The following is a 17,348-nucleotide window of genomic DNA, read 5'->3' as shown; positions in this document are numbered from 1 at the left end:
TTCTTTTCTCTCCAAAACTCTTGAACGTGCCGTCCTTGGCCAGCTCTCCCGCTATCTCTCTCAGAATGACCTTCTTGATCCAAATCAGTCAGGTTTCAAGACTAGTCATTCAACTGAGACTGCTCTTCTCTGTATCACGGAGGCGCTCCGCACTGCTAAAGCTAACTCTCTCTCCTCTGCTCTCATCCTTCTAGACCTATCGGCTGCCTTCGATACTGTGAACCATCAGATCCTCCTCTCCACCCTCTCCGAGTGGGCATCTCCGGCGCGGCCCACGCTTGGATTGCGTCCTATCTGACAGGTCGCTCCTACCAGGTGGCGTGGCGAGAATCTGTCTCCTCACCACGCGCTCTCACCACTGGTGTCCCCCAGGGCTCTGTTCTAGGCCCTCTCCTATTCTCGCTATACACCAAGTCACTTGGCTCTGTCATAACCTCACATGGTCTCTCCTATCATTGCTATGCAGACAACACACAATTAATCTTCTCCTTTCCCCCTTCTGATGACCAGGTGGCGAATCGCATCTCTGCATGTCTGGCAGAAATATCAGTGTGGATGACGGATCACCACCTCAAGTTGAACCTCGGCAAGACGGAGCTGCTCTTCCTCCCGGGGAAGGACTGCCCGTTCCATGATCTCGCCATCACGGTTGACAACTCCATTGTGTCCTCCTCCCAGAGCGCTAAGAACCTTGGCGTGATCCTGGACAACACCCTGTCGTTCTCAACTAACATCAAGGCTTGGCCCGTTCCTGTAGGTTCATGCTCTACAACATCCGCAGAGTACGACCCTGCCTCACACAGGAAGCGGCGCAGGTCCTAATCCAGGCACTTGTCATCTCCCGTCTGGATTACTGCAACTCGCTGTTGGCTGGGCTCCCTGCCTGTGCCATTAAACCCTACAACTCATCCAGAACGCTGCAGCCCGTCTGGTGTTCAACCTTCCCAAGTTCTCTCACGTCACCCCGCTCCTCCGCTCTCTCCACTGGCTTCCAGTTGAAGCTCGCATCCGCTACAAGACCATGGTGCTTGCCTACGGAGCTGTGAGGGGAACGGCACCTCAGTACCTCCAGGCTCTGATCAGGCCCTACACCCAAACAATGGCACTGCGTTCATCCACCTCTGGCCTGCTCGCCTCCCTACCACTGAGGAAGTACAGTTCCCGCTCAGCCCAGTCAAAACTGTTCGCTGCTCTGGCTCCCCAATGGTGGAACACACTCCCTCACGACGCCAGGACAGCGGAGTCAATCACCACCTTCCGGAGACACCTGAAACCCCACCTCTTTAAGGAATACCTAGGATAGGATAAAGTAATCCTTCTCACCCCCCTTAAAAGATTTAGATGCACTATTGTAAAGTGGCTGTTCCACTGGATGTCATAAGGTGAATGCACAATTTGTAAGTCGCTCTGGATAAGAGCGTCTGCTAAATGACTTAAATGTAAATGTAAAAATGTACATATTCTTATTTCACCCCTTTTAGATTAGTGTGTATTAGGTAGTTGTTGTGGAACTAGAAGCACAAGCATTTCGCTACACTCGCAATAACATATGCTAACCATGTGTATGTGATCAATAAAAGGTTGATTTGATTAATTGTAAAATAATATAAAACATTTGAGCATACAGTGCATTTGGATAGTATTCAGACCCCTTGACATTTTCCAGCTTTTTGTTACTTTAAATTAAATGTTTTATTTAATCCATCTACACACAATAAGCCATAATGACAAAGCCAAAATAGGTTATTAGCAATTTTATTAAAAAAAAAATACAATGTATTTACATTAGCTCAGTATTTGAATAATTTATTTTATACAGTCATTTTTTTTCTGATCTTTATCGAGGGTGTCAATAATGTCGGACCCCACTGTACATCTAAAGCATTTCAGATGCTCCTGACACGTGCTACCTCAAATGGGTGTGTATTTATTATGGCTCCCAATTAGTTCCTGCCAAGGCAGCAGCTACTCTTCCTGGGCGGCTCCAGCAACATTAATAAGGCCTTTCTATACTATTTCTAAAATTACATGACTGTCACGCCCTGACCTTAGTATTCTTTGTTTTCTTTATTATGTTGGTTAGGTCAGGGTGTGACATGGGTGATGTTTTTGTTCCTGTCTAGGGGTTTTGTATGTCTATGGGTGTTTACTAGTCTAGGTGTTATGTATGTCTATCTATGGTTGCCTAGATTGGTTCTCAATTAGAGGCAGCTGTTTATCATTGTCTCTGATTGGGAACCATATTTAGGCAGCCATATTCCTAGGGTATTTCGTGGGTTATTGTCTATGGTTAGTTGCCTGTGTCTGCACTTGTTTATATATAGCGTCACGTTTGTTTAGTGTTTCTTCGTTAATAAATAGAAGAATGTATTCACATCACGCTGCGCCTTGGTCTCCTCCATTCAACGAACGTGACAATGACATTACATTTCATAACACTCAGGCCACTACACAACTACCACATTCCAACAATACAAAATCCATGTGTACGTGTGTAGAGTACGTGTCTTACTGTGTGTCTCTTCACAGTGCCTGCTGTTCTATAAGGTGTATATGTATGGTTATTAAAATCTGATTCTACTGCTTGCGTCAGTTACCTGATGTGGAAGAGTTCCATGTTGCCATGGCTCTATGTAGTACTGTGCTCCTCCCATAATCTGTTCTTGACTTGGATTGTTAAGAGACCTTTTGTGTCATGACATGTGGGGTATGCATGGGGCTCCGAGCTGTGTGCTATTAGTTTAAACAGACACCTCTGTGCATTCAGCATGTCAACACTTATTACAAAAACAAGTAGTGATGAGGTCAATCTCTCCTCCACTTTGAGCCAACAGTCTGTTGGCTGACAACACTAGACTGTGTGCGTTTTGCATGTTATTCACCACATGTTGTTTTTGTCCACAGGAGTCTGAGGGAGGTTTGTATGTGTGTATGAACACATTCCTGGGCTTTGGCAGAGAACATGTGGAGAGACATTACCGTAAAACCGGACAGAGCGTTTACATGCATCTCAAACGCCATGTCAAAGAGGTAAGGAGTCATACCATGTGCTTAATTATATATTGGTCTACACTTACAATGCAGTTTTGTGTTCAGTTTCGGCAAAAAAAAACATTGAATGAAATCTATTGAACTGATAAGAGGCTGGCTTGTAAGTTTTCTAGAGGATTTTAAAGAGACATTTACAAAAATGGCAACTTCGTCATCTCCAGCACCGCCCTAACATCAACGCATGTGAAAATGGCACGTTTCTATGTTTTCAATGACATCATCATTTGACATGAGGACACTTTTGACATGATCTGGTAATTTACTAACCGTTGGTTAAAATCTGACGTCATCTGGTGTGCCACTTTTTGACGACAAAACATATAAACCCTCACATATGTTGACGTCGTGGTGACCCTGGAGATTAGAAACTTGACATTTTGTTTTAAACGGATACTTTTTTTGGTCTTATGTACATATTCATTTGGAAGTCCCTTATCCTCAGATCTGTTAGGTTCAACCAATACAGTGGTCTGCTTCGTGCGCGTCTTCTGACGTGAATAATTGCACGGATAGGCACACTATAACCTTACCATTGCTGGTGCGATTTCAGATTAGTCAGTGATGAATCATTGTATGTAAGCCTATCATAGTTCTCCATGCAAGTGTATTCCATCCCTCTTCCTTATTTTTGACCCTTTTGATCATGTTCTTTCCCTCCATTGATTTTCGTTGAGACTGTCACTCTGATAATCCTCATCGATTTTAAACTGCCTCCTGAGAAATGCTATGTGGTAGTAATAAGTTAGAAATATGTAGTTGGGGTGAGGGAGCACTCTATGATTCGTTATTGTTGTGATACTTCAAACATATTGATCTACATCACATCCTGATACAACCTTCAAAATAAATGAAAAATACGCAATGCTTATTTTATTGCTAGCAACCCGCTCAAGGCCATCAGACTGAACGGCCATCACTAACATTGAGTGGCTGCTGCCAAAATACTGACTCAAATCTCTAGCCACTTTAATAATTAGAAATGGGATGTAATAAAAGTGTCACTTTAAACAATGGCACTTTATATAATGTTTACATACCCTACATTACTCATCTCGTATGTACTGTACTCTATACCATCTGCTGCATCTTGCCTATGCCGCACAGCCAATGCTCGTCTATATATTTATATGTACATATTCTTATTCATTCCTTTACACTTGTGTGTATAAGGTAGTTGTTGTGAAATTGTTAGATTTTACTGCACGGTCGGAACTAGAAGCACAAGCATTTTGCTACACTCACATTAACATCTGCTACCCATGTGTAAGTGACCAATAAAATTTGATTTGATATATTCTGTATATATTACTATCACTTAAATGGTCACTTAATATCACTCACTTTTCTGTTTTCCTGACAAATGGATATAGCCATGTAGTTCTTTCCTCCATCTTACAGCAACAGATCAACTAGGTCAGAATGCCGGTCTCTATTTAGAATCAGTAGGAGAAATTGGAGGTTCAGTTGTAAACGACAACCTTAGCTGCTACCGTTTTCCTCTTGGTTCTAATTGACCCCAGATAAGCCCCCCTGCAAGTGACTCTATTTCCATGCCTGGGTCTGTCCAGAAACAGCTGGCCACATTCCGCCTTCTCCTGTGTCTGCTGCTTTCCCGTGTGGCCAGTTGGTTCCAGAGTGCGTCAGCATTCTTTCTGTCTGTTCGATGTGGCCGCCTCCCTGCCCTATTGCACAAATGATGGGCATCCACCTGAACCCGATTTGGATCAGAAGGACCCAGTCCGTTAACAATGAAAGGGCTTGTAGCCTTAGCTAGCGACTTGAAATGTTGACAGTCTACTGACTACTCTATTGATTGTAAAAAATAAAAAAAAAAGTACTTTGTTTCATATTGATTGATTTATCCACATGTGGATTTCTATGGTTGATACTGTTATGATTTACAGTTTGTCAGCCAACACTAGACTGTTGTATTAGTGTTGATAAACCAACATTACATTTACCAAAACAGTTTTGGTATTCTTATTTGTCATGAATCATTTTTTGAAAACGATGGGGATGTTTCATGGCTTGCTTTGAGATATTAAGACCTATATTTTGATCCATGAATATAATTTCTACCTGTTGACTTGTGTTTCCAACAGAAAGCTACAGGTGCCGCAGGGGGTGCCATCTCCAGAAGAAGAAACGGAAAAGTATTCCTAGGTAAGCCTGATACTTGTTATGTCCTAAAAACGACTTGTCTATCATCATGGGGAGTTCCCCTTAAACTCAATCTCCTGATGGTTTATTTACAGTACAGTCACATTTCTCTCTCAGTAGTCTGTTTGTACCCAAGTCGTTCCTGAAGAGTAGGACAAGACTCTACATTTCCCCTTTCTAATCGCAACCTGGTGGCGTTTCAAATATCAGTGTACTTAATTGAAAACGAGTTTGAGACGGAATTCTCTTGAATCTTATAACAATAATAACAATATTTTAATAATCACATCCTTCTCAAGAAAGTCTTGATCTGCTGCAAGTAATTCCAGTCGTTTTTGCGCACTGGCTGGGTGCAACTGTTCGGGGATATCTTATCGTATCATGCTGTTATTGTTTTCATTTGGTTATATGGCAGTAGCCCTACACTGGTCCCACACTATTTTGCCTAAAGGGAAATCTTCCCATGTCCAAAGTCGAGGCCTGGGCCCCCAGTCCTTCACTGCCGCGCAACTCTAAATTTAGCTCATTTATTTGTATATGCAGTTAGTAACCGTTCTAAATCCAAAGTGCCACATGCCCGACCTGGCCTCCTCCCCTCCTGCAGGGGGGTTAGTTTACAGTGGGCTGCCCCTGCATGTCGCTCAGCCGTCCTCAGCTGCTGCACCCTGTCAACCCTACCAGCTGACACACTTATGCCACTGGCCACAATGACGTGGGCAAGGGAGGGCCAGGTGGTGCTGGCTTCTCCTGCCCTAGCTGACTGTCGTTTAAACATCAACGTTTGCTAGTGACCCCCCCTGTTTAACCGCCCCACCAACATTCACTTACCCTCCATTCCCTTATCTCCCACTATCCACTGAAGCCGGATAACCAGCCACTTTACGCCTTCGCCTCTGTAGTTTACGTACGCTGAAGCGCTAGGCTCCAAGCGTCACGCTCCCATTATCGGACATGCTCGATTGTCATCTTTCACTCTGCAGGCCTGACCCCATTTTGGGGCCTCGTGGATCCAAAGGTCCCTCTAGCCTGACGTGAACTGCATTCTCCCTCCCTGAAACAAAATTGTGCTTTGGCATTTCCATACCAGTCTGATGATCTAATCAGTCGACCATCAGCCCTCCCAGCCAAGTCATCATCTTGTTACTAGAGGAGTGGGGTTGAAAGGTAGACTAGGGTCTATGTATGCAGTAACCTTAACCTGACTACTTACATGACTGAACAATTCATCCATTATTTTACAGTTTCGGAAATTTCGGGAGATAATGATTTATTTGACACAAAAGGTTCTGTCTGAGACGTCCCAAATACTGTACATGTGAGGTTTTGATTGGCCAATTATGCGCTGATGAATATTCTCGGGTAAAAGCAGATTTATCCCGGATGAAAGTAGGTTTAATTCAATTAAATCTACTTTAATCCGAGAATACTCATCAGCCCATAACTGGCCAATCAAAACCTCATATATACAGTATTTGGGATGTATCAGACAGAACCTTTTTGCTCCCCACAAGGTCGGGGACCTCCTATGTGTGACATATTTTTTTTTTATGGGCCTAATAATGAAGACGTCATTTAACTGTAAAAATGTATTACCTTTTGTGGGATGGCCACAACCAGGCATGTCTTCGTCTGATTGTCAAATAAATCACTTAAAAAATAAGGTGCTGTGCACCACGTTTGTCCACTCCAAAATAATAACCGATTCTAAAACGGTGCACTTTGTACCCGCCATTTGATGAACGGAAAGGGACGTCTATTCAAACACCAAAACGCGTAAGGACATTCAGCGATTGTATTATACATCGATTGATCTGTCCGTGGGCGTCTCGGCCAGTCATCTCTGCCTTGGCAAATGTTTTGTGTTCACGTCGAACAGCACTAGCTTTTGGAGCCACAATGATGGTATAATAGCCTGCAGATGTCTTGCCATGTTTGTTTTAAATATTGTGACAGGCTCACATTTTACCGGTACGGCGTACCCGCTTACTTTCACCCCTGAGTATTCTATGACATTCTTGACATGATATTGTGAATGAGGACTTTGCTTCATACTATTGTCAGTTGAACTCCACAGCTCTGCAGCTGTGACATCTAACCCTAAACCCTAGTCTGGGTTAGCATCACTTACTAGATGTATATCTTATTAATCCAGCTAACATGGAAGCTCAAATGTTCAAGAAATGCAAGTACACACCCCATTTTTGTATTGGATAACCCACATGTCAGTTACACTCTAAGGCATTTCTGATATGATGTCATTTGTTAATCCCCTGAAACCCCTACCATATTCATATTTATTTATTCATATCATGTTTATTTGATCCTATCATGTCACTTTTATCCTATCTAGCCAAGACACTTGCTTTGTGAAAGGCACCACTCACTGTTTTATGGTAACTGAATGTCAATGTCTGCTTCCTCTCTTGCAGATTTAGAACTAAACCGCGATTTTAACGGAGATGAGTACGATTGTGAAGACGAGGCCAAGCTCGTCATATTTCCAGACCACTTCGAGATCCCCTTGCCAAATATTGAGGAGTTGCCTGCACTGGTCAGTGAGTGTGTGCCCGTGCCCTCTGTGTGCCATGCATTCTGAAGGGAAACGGTGGTTCACGCACCGTCCTTTGCCTTGCATGTCATGTTTTCCCATGCCATTGGTATCCTGTGATTTTCTTTTCTTTGCATGCTGTGTTATCTTCTTCCCCACAGGGTCTTATGGTTGTGAAAGCCACTGTGTGCATGTACTGGTTATGACACTTACATAAGTGTCGACTCACATTTATTCAACTTAGTTTTTTTTCAGTTGAAAGTTTATTTTCTTAAATCCGTTGTTATAATCAACTCTTTAGTCATGTTTTTTTTCCTTCCTTTTAATAACTTCATGACCCTGTCATGAAGCATTATGACCATCCTGTGTCACTTTACTCGGACTAAGAAAATACACTTTATGACCCTGTCATGAAGCATTATGAGCATCCTGTGTCACTTTACTCGGACTAAGAAAATACACTTTATGACACTGTCGAAGCATTATCAGTCATCAGTCAAAAAGAGGGTGTCTTGTCCTGCTCTTGCATTCACCCTAGTCATCAACAACAGAGCATTGGGGTAGGCGCGCATATCTGACATCAATGTGTGCGCAATTACAATGATAATTTAATATGGTCAATAATAAGAAATAATTTAAAGTATATGACAAAAACATACTGTTGACACAGACTATGGTCTAATATAATGTTTTCAGTTTTGTGGGTTTTTACACTCATGTAGGGGTCATAACCTGCCATAAAATATGTCACAATAGGTCAAAATGTGTCATAACAGTGTTATGACCATATTATAACTTATGACAAGTTATATCAGTTGTTATTATACTCATACTCATAAAATCCAAATGTAATAAATGTCAGAGACCGCAATATAAATATACATATAATCTATATTAATTTACGCTGAGTATATCAAACATTCCTAATATTGTTGCACCCCCCCCACCCCTTTTCCCCTCAGAACTGCCTCAATTTGTCGGGGCATGGAAACTACAAGTTGTCGAAAGCGTTCCACAGGGATGCTGGCCCATGTGGACAATGCTTCCCACAGTTGTCTAGTTGGTTGGATGTCCTTTGGGTGGTGGACCATTCTTGAGACACACGGGACACTGTTGAGCGTGGAAAAACCCAGCAACATTGCAGTTCTTGACACAAACCGGTGTACCTGCCACCTACTACTATACCATGTTCAAAGGCACTTCAATCTTCTGTCTTGCCGATTCACCCTCTGAAAACCTCACTTACACAATCCATGTCACTCGCAATTGTTTCAAGGCTTTAAAAAAACCCTTCTTTAACCAGTCTCCTCCCTTTCATATACAATGATTTTGAAGTAGATTTAATAAGTGGCATCCGTAAGGGATCATAGCTTTCACCTGGTCAGTCTGTCATGTTTTGTACACTCAGTGTGTACAGTGCCTTGCGAAAGTATTCGGCCCCCTCGAACTTTGCGACCTTTTGCCACATTTCAGGCTTCAAACATAAAGATATAAAACTGTATTTTTTTTGTGAAGAATCAACAACAAGTGGTTCACAATCATGAAGTGGAACGACATTTATTGGATATTTCAAACTTTTTTAACAAATCAAAAACTGAAAAATTGGGCGTGCAAAACTATTCAGCCCCCTTAAGTTAATACTTTGTAGCGCCACCTTTTGCTGCGATTACAGCTGTAAGTCGCTTGGGCTATGTCTCTATCAGTTTTGCACATCGAGAGACTGAAATTTTTTCCCATTTCTCCTTGCAGAACAGCTCGAGTTCAGTGAGGTTGGATGGAGAGCATTTGTGAACAGCAGTTTTCAGTTCTTTCTACAGATTCTCGATTGGATTCAGGTCTGGACTTTGACTTGGCCATTCTAACACCTGGATATGTTTATTTTTGAACCATTCCATTGTAGATTTTGCGTTATGTTTTGGATCATTGTCTTGTTGGAAGACAAATCTCCGTCCCAGTCTCAGGTCTTTTGCAGACTCCATCAGGTTTTCTTCCAGAATGGTCCTGTATTTGGCTCCATCCATCTTCCCATCAATTTGAACCATCTTCCCTGTCCCTGCTGAAGAAAAGCAGGCCCAAACCATGATGCTGCCACCACCATGTTTGACAGTGGGGATGGTGTGTTCAGGGTGATGAGCTGTGTTGCTTTTACGCAAAACATAACGTTTTGCATTGTTGCCAAAAAGTTTAATTTTGGTTTCATCTGACCAGAGCACCTTCTTCCACATTACACATGTTTGGTGTGTCTCCCAGTTGGCTTGTGGCAAACACTTTTTATGGATATCTTTAAGAAATGGCTTTCTTCTTGCCACTCTTCCATAAAGGCCAGATTTGTGCAATATACGACTGATTGTTGTCCTATGGACAGAGTCTCCCACCTCAGCTGTAGATCTCTGCAGTTCATCCAGAGTGATCATGGGTCTTTTGGCTGCATCTCTGATCAGTCTTCTCCTTGTATGAACTGAAAGTTTAGAGGGACGGCCAGGTCTTGGTAGATTTGCAGTGGTCTGATACTCTTTCCATTTCAATATTATCGCTTGCACAGTGCTCCTTGGGATGTTTAAAGCTCGGTGTCACAGTAATGAGTGAAGAGGTGTGGAGTCAGGCGCAGAGAGCAAAGATGTGGGCAAAACAACACGCTTTAATGTCCCGGAAACACAACATGTACAAAGTGAAAACACAAATGAACAGAAATATAAACGGACAGCGTGAAACCCAAAATGCAACAAAATGCACTCAACCAACATAACAGACGAACAAGCCCGCACGAAACAGAAGCAGGCTAAACAGACTATATATACCCTATCCTAACAACCAAACTAGAAACAGGTGCTACCAATTAGACAAAACTAAACGAACACAGAACGGATCGGCGATAGCTAGTAGACCGGCGACGACGACCGCCGAGCGCCACCCGAACAAGAAGGGAGTCACCTTCGGTAATATTCGTGACAGTACCCCCTCCTGACGCGCAGCTCCCGCAGCGCGCCGACGTCGGCCTCGGGGACGACCCGGAGGCCGAGGCGCTGGGCGATCCGGACGGAGGCGATGGAATTCACTCAACATGGATGGGTCTAGAATATCCCTCGCCGGAACCCAGCACCTCTCCTCCGGACCGTACCCCTCCCAGTCGACGAGGTACTGCAAGCCTCTCACCCGGCGTCTCGAGTCCAGAATAGCTCGTATCTTGTACGCCGGGGACCCCTCGATGTCCAGAGGGGTGGAGGAACCTCCGGTACCTCATTTTCCTGCATGGGACCAGCTACCACCGGCCTGAGAAGAGACACATGAAATGAGGGGTTAATACGATAATACGAAGGAAGTAATAATCGATAACAAACCTCATTTATTCTCCTCAGGACTTTTAAATGGCCCTATACACTGCGGACTCAGCTTCCGGCAGGGCAAGCGGAGAGGCAGATTTCGGGTCGAGAGCCAGACCCTGTCCCCAGGTGCAAACACGGGGGCCTCACTGCGGTGACGGTCAGCGCTCTTCTTCTGCCTTATACTCGCTTGGCGTAATGACTCCTGGACTGCCCTCCAGGTCTCCTTAGAGCGCTGTACCCACTCCTCCACCGCAGGAGCCTCAGTCTGGCTCTGATGCCACGGTGCCAGGACTGGCTGGTACCCCAACACGCACTCAAATGGTGACATGTTGGTAGAAGAGTGGCTTAGTGAATTCTGGGCTATTTCTGCCCAGGGAATATATCTCGCCCACTCGCCTGGCCGGTCCTGGCAATACGACCGCAGAAACCTACCCACCTCCTGGTTAACTCTCTCCACCTGACCATTACTCTCCGGGTGATACCCTGAGGTAAGGCTGACCGAGACCCCCAGACGTTCCATAAATGCTCTCCAAACACGGGAGATAAATTGGGGGCCCCGATCAGAAACTATATCCTCGGGCACCCCGTAGTGCCGGAAGACATGGGTGAAAAGAGCTTCCGCAGTCTGTAGGGCCGTAGGGAGACCGGGCAATGGGATAAGACGGCAGGACTTAGAGAACCGATCCACAACGACCAGGATAGTAGTGTTACCCTGAGAGGGGGGGAGGTCAGTAAGAAAATCCACCGAAAGATGGGTCCACGGCCGTTGTGGAACGGGAAGAGGTTGTAATTTACCTCTTGGCAGGTGTCTAGGAGCCTTACTCTGGGCGCACACCGAACAGGAGGAAACATAGAATCGCACATCCCTCCTCAAAGTGGGCCACCAGTACTTCCTCTCAAGACCTCTCACTGTCCTATAAACACCTGGGTGACCCGACGAGGGTAGACAATGAGCCCATCGAATCAATTGATCACGAACAGCCAGCGGCACGTACCTACGACCCTCCGGACACTGTGGAGGCGTAGGTTCCCCCCTTAGTGCCCGCTCGATGTCCGCGTCCACATCCCATACTACCGGTGCCACCAGCTTAGCTGCCGGAATGATGGGAGTTGGATCGATGGACCTGTCCTCAGTGTCATAGAGTCTTGACAGCGCGTCAGCCTTAGTGTTGAGGGAACCTGGTCTATATGAGACAGTGAAACGAAATCTGGTGAAAAACATGGCCCACCTTGCCTGACGAGGATTCAGTCTCCTAGCTGATCGGATATACTCCAGGTTACGATGGTCAGTCCAGATAAGGAAAGGGTGCTTAGCCCCCTCAAGCCAGTGTCTCCACACCTTCAGGGCCTTAACCATAGCCAACAACTCCCTATCCCCACATCATAATTCCGCTCCGCTGGCCCGAGTTTCTTAGAAAAAAAGGCACAGGGGCGGAGCTTCGGTGGCACACCCGAACGCTGTGAGAGCACCGCTCCAACCCCAGCCTCGGATGCGTCCACCTCTACTATAAACGCCAAAGAAGGGTCCGGATGTGCCAACACCGGCGCCTTAGTAAACATCGCCTTCAACTTATGAAAAGCTCCGTTCGCCTCTGCTGACCACTGTAAACGCACCGGTCCCCCCTTCAGCAGTGAGGTAATAGGGGCAGCTACCTGACCAAAACCCCGGATAAACCTCCGGTAGTAATTGGCAAATCCCAAGAACCGCTGCACCTCCTTTACCGTGGTCGGAGTCGGCCAATTACGCACGGCCTTAACGTGGTCACCCTCCATTACCAACCCGGAGCTGGAAATACGATAACCCAAGAAGGAAACTGATTGTTTAAAAAACTCACATTTCTCCGCCTTCACATACAGGTCATGCTCCAGCAGTCGTCTAAGAACTTTACGCACAAGAGATACATGCGCAGAGCGTGTAGCGGAGTAGATCAAAATATCGTCAATATAAACCACTACACCCTGTCCGTGCAGGTCTCTGAGTATTTCATCCACGAAGGATTGAAATATAGCTGGAGCATTCTTTAAACCGTATGGCATGACGCGATACTCATAATGGCCCGACGTAGTGCTAAATGCAGTTTTCCACTCATCTCCCTTCCGAATACGCACCAAATTATAAGCACTCCTGAGATCCAGTTTAGTGAAGAACTGCGCTCCGTGAAATGATTCCACTACCGTAGCAATGAGAGGTAGTGGGTAACTAAAACCCACTGTGATGGAATTTAGACCTCTATAATCAATACACGGACGCAAACCACCATCTTTTTTCTTCACAAAAAAGAAACTCGAAGAGACAGGTGACATGGAGGGCCGAATGTACCTCTGTCCCAGAGCCTCGGTGATATAATTTTCCATAGCCACCTTCTCCTCCTGAGACGAAGGATACACATGACTCCTGGGAAGTGCAGCGTTAACCTGGAGATTTATCACGCAATCCCCCTGCCTATGGGGTGGTAATTGGGTCGCTTTCTTTTTACTGAAAATGATAGCCAAATCATCATACTCAGCTGGAATGCGCACGGTGGAAACCTGGTCTGGACTCTCCACCGTTGTAGCACCGATGGAAACCCCTACACACCACTACACTCCACCTGCCTGAACACTCATCAGACCACCCCTGTAGAGTTCCCTGTTTCCATGAAATCGTAGGATTATGAATAGCCAGCCAGGGAATCCCCAGAACAACTGGAAACGCAGGTGAATCGATAAGGAACAAACTAATTCGCTCCTTGTGATTCCCCTGCGTAATCATCTCCAACGAAATTGTGGCTTTCTTCACCAGCCCTGACCCTAATGGTCGACTGTCTAAAGAGTGCACGGGAAAAGGGGGGTTTACTTTTACTAACGGAATCCTCAACCTCTGAGCGAGTCCGCGATCTATAAAGTTTCCAGCTGCGCCTGAATCTACCAGTGCCTTATGCTGGAGAGAAGGAGAATAATTTAGGAAACAAATTAATAGAAACATGTGACCAACAGGAAACTCTGGGAGAGTGTGGTGCTTACTCACCTGGGGTGACCGATGAGTATTCTGCCTGCCCTCATGATTCCCAGATGAATTCCTCCAGCACCGACCAGACGTGTGCCCTCTCCGGCCACAACTGGTACAGGAGGAGCTTCCTCCTCCGATCTCCCTTGATGCGGTACCTCCTAACTCCATCGTAATAGGGGCAGGAGGATCAGGAGGTAGAACTGACAAGACCCTTTCAGAACGTCCACGAGCCGCTAGCAGATGGTCCAACCGGATCGACAGGTCTATCAGTCCATCCAGGCCAAGTGTAGTATCCCGACAGGACAGCTCCCTACGGACGTCCTCTCTCAGGCTACACCTGTAATGGTCTATCAGGGCCCTGTCGTTCCACCCTGCTCCCGCAGCCAAGGTCCGGAACTCCAGCGCAAGTCCTGCGCGCTCCTCGTCCCCCTGTCTCAGATAGAACAATCTCTCACCTGCCGCACGACCCTCTGGAGGGTGATCGAACACGGCCCTGAAACGGCGGATGAACTCTGGGTAGTTGTCTCTCACCGAGTCGGGCCCGTTCCAGACCGCATTAGCCCACTCCAGGGCTCTACCAGACAGGCAGGTGATGAGGACCCCTACTCTCTCCTCCTCTGAGGGGGCCGGTCGAACGGTGGACAGGTAGAGGTCTAATTGCAGCAGGAATCCCTGGCACCCTGTCGCTGTTCCATCGTAATTCCTCGGAGGCGTCATGTGCAGAGCGCTGGAACCGGATCCAGATGGGGCAGATGGTAGAGTTGCTGGTGGGAGGGTCGGTGGGGTAGTAGGGAAACCATTCCTCTCCCAACGATCCATCCTCTCCATCATTTGATCCATCGCTGATCCTAGGCGCTGGAGGATGGATGTGTGATGTTGGACTCTCTCCTCCATAGTGGGAAGAGGAGTGGTCGCTGCTCCTGCTGACTCCATATCGGGGTGCGGGCTTCTGTCACAGTAATGAGTGAAGAGGTGTGGAGTCAGGCGCAGAGAGCAAAGATGTGGGCAAAACAACACGCTTTAATGTCCCGGAAACACAACATGTACAAAGTGAAAACACAAATGAACAGAAATATAAACGGACAGCGTGAAACCCAAAATGCAACAAAATGCACTCAACCAACATAACAGACGAACAAGCCCGCACGAAACAGAAGCGGGCTAAACAGACTATATATACCCTACCCTAACAACCAAACTAGAAACAGGTGCTACCAATTAGACAAAACTAAACGAACACAGAACGGATCGGCGATAGCTAGTAGACCGGCGACGACGACCGCCGAGCGCCACCCGAACAAGAAGGGGAGTCACCTTCGGTAATATTCGTGACACTCTGGAAATGTTTTTGTATCCAAATCCGGCTTTAAACTTCTTCACAACAGTATCTCGGACCTGCCTGGTGTGTTCCTTGTTCTTCATGATGCTCTCTGCGCTTTTAACGGACCTCTGAGACTATCACAGTGCAGGTGCATTTATACAGAGACTTGATTACACACAGGTGGATTGTATTTATCATCATTAGTCATTTAGGTCAACATTGGATCATGCAGAGATCCTCACTGAACTTCTGGAGAGAGTTTGCTGCACTGAAAGTAAAGGGGCTGAATAATTTTGCACACCCAATTTTTCAGTTTTTGATTTGTTAAAAAAGTTTGAAATATCCAATAAATGTCGTTCAACTTCATGATTGTGTCCCACTTGTTGTTGATTCTTCACAAAAAAAATACAGTTTTATATCTTTGTTTGAAGCCTGAAATGTGGCAAAAGGTCGCAAAGTTCAAGGGGGCCGAATACTTTCGCAAGGCACTGTATATGCAGTAATAGTGTGTAAAGACAGTATATGAATAGAAAAAGTGTGTATAGCAGTGGTTATTACAGTGGTACAATTGCAGAAGTGATTCCATTGGTGCAATCCAGGTTTGGGTTCAATTCCAGTCAGTTCAGGAGGTACACTGAAATTCCAATTTTCTTCAATGCTTTTCAATTTGGATCATTTTGAATTGGTTTTACTTGACTGAACTAACTGGAAAATAAATTGACCCCAAACCTGGTATGTATATTATTTAACCTGTGTTGTGTTAATCATGTATATAGTATAATGGGCAAGACTTCCTAACAGTAGCTTAGATAGTAGTATTGGTACTGTAATAACAATTCAGTCTGTTCAATGTCTATCTACATTATAATATGGATTTTGATGTCATAACTTCAACGAATAATGAAATAACATGATTAATAAACATCTTTACACATCTGATAATGTAATAGCCAACAGAAAATGTAACAAGTTATTACTCTATCTGGGGGAAACTATTAGATTATCATTCAACTGTTTTAATAACTTTTCTGGAGATTTACTACATTATCCATTTGTTACATTATATTAAAAAAAAAACACATTACATGATTTAAAAGTGACAAAGTTTATTTGGCGTTGTTACGTTATCCCCTGTTAAAGGCTTACTCCCCTACCAGTGATGGTGAAAGACAAATCAGCGAGACATTACCATGATACTCTATATTATTAACAAGGTTTCAGGAACATATCCTCTCTCTTATCCTCACTGATATAACTGGGATCCGGTTATATATCCTCCTGTATGCTCCACAGTCCTAGACCTGTGACTAGTCCTTGTCTTATTATTTCAGTGATTCACGTCAGTGAGTCACAATCACATCACATTCACATCGCATGTCAGTGATTCACATCTCCCCAGTCAGATCTAATGCCTCCTGTGTGTCCCGTGACTCCCAGGTGACAATAGCCTGCGATGCCGTGCTCAACGCTGCGTCAGCCTACAAAAAACAGGAGCCCGACTCCTGGGACGAGGAGATCCAGGTTTCCAAACATGCCAGGAGTCTTCGACAGCAGGACAACGGCGTGAGGATCCCACCCAGGTAACGACTTGCCTACTGATTGGACTAACAACTGTCATGCAATAATGTAGATATGCCATTATGGTGGACGGTGGCTTCAGAACAACGTCCCCACCAGCCATCTGTAGAATATGTATGTCTGGTGTCATTTTGTGTTTCTTGTGTTGCTGCTCGTTTGTGGGTCCTCTTGTGTTTCTGGTGTGGTTTAGGGGGTCCTTCTGAGTTACTTAATAATGCGTTCTCAAACTCTTTTGGTCTGTCTACCACTTTTGTGATAGCAAATTCATCAGGGACCCCTCCATAATCAGTACAACCGAAGTGATACATGAAATAGCGTACAAGGAGTTTTACTATGACTTTGGCAGTGCATGGCCGAATGAACCAAGTCTCTGTCCCT

General features: G+C 45.1%; 1 protein-coding gene across 7 annotated transcripts in view; it reads left to right on the top strand.

Annotated features, from left to right (window-relative positions):
• The window catches only part of LOC118386859 (ubiquitin carboxyl-terminal hydrolase 13), a 67,148-nt gene that overhangs the window by 14,447 nt on the left and 35,353 nt on the right, over positions 1-17,348 (top strand). For all 7 annotated transcript variants that reach the window (XM_035774848.2, XM_035774856.2, XM_035774838.2 and 4 more), the window contains 4 exons: positions 2,905-3,030; positions 5,154-5,214; positions 7,641-7,762; positions 16,830-16,972. In XM_035774848.2, coding sequence (XP_035630741.1) covers positions 2,932-3,030; positions 5,154-5,214; positions 7,641-7,762; positions 16,830-16,972 — 425 coding nt within the window. In that variant the 5' untranslated portion in view covers positions 2,905-2,931. The remainder of the gene's footprint in view (positions 1-2,904; positions 3,031-5,153; positions 5,215-7,640; positions 7,763-16,829; positions 16,973-17,348) is intronic.

The sequence above is a fragment of the Oncorhynchus keta genome, chromosome 1 (genome assembly GCF_023373465.1).
Source record: "Oncorhynchus keta strain PuntledgeMale-10-30-2019 chromosome 1, Oket_V2, whole genome shotgun sequence".
NCBI classification, from domain to species: Eukaryota; Metazoa; Chordata; class Actinopteri; order Salmoniformes; family Salmonidae; genus Oncorhynchus; species Oncorhynchus keta.
Note: the sequence above shows the minus strand (reverse complement) of the source record. Positions and strands in the feature narration are given on the sequence as shown.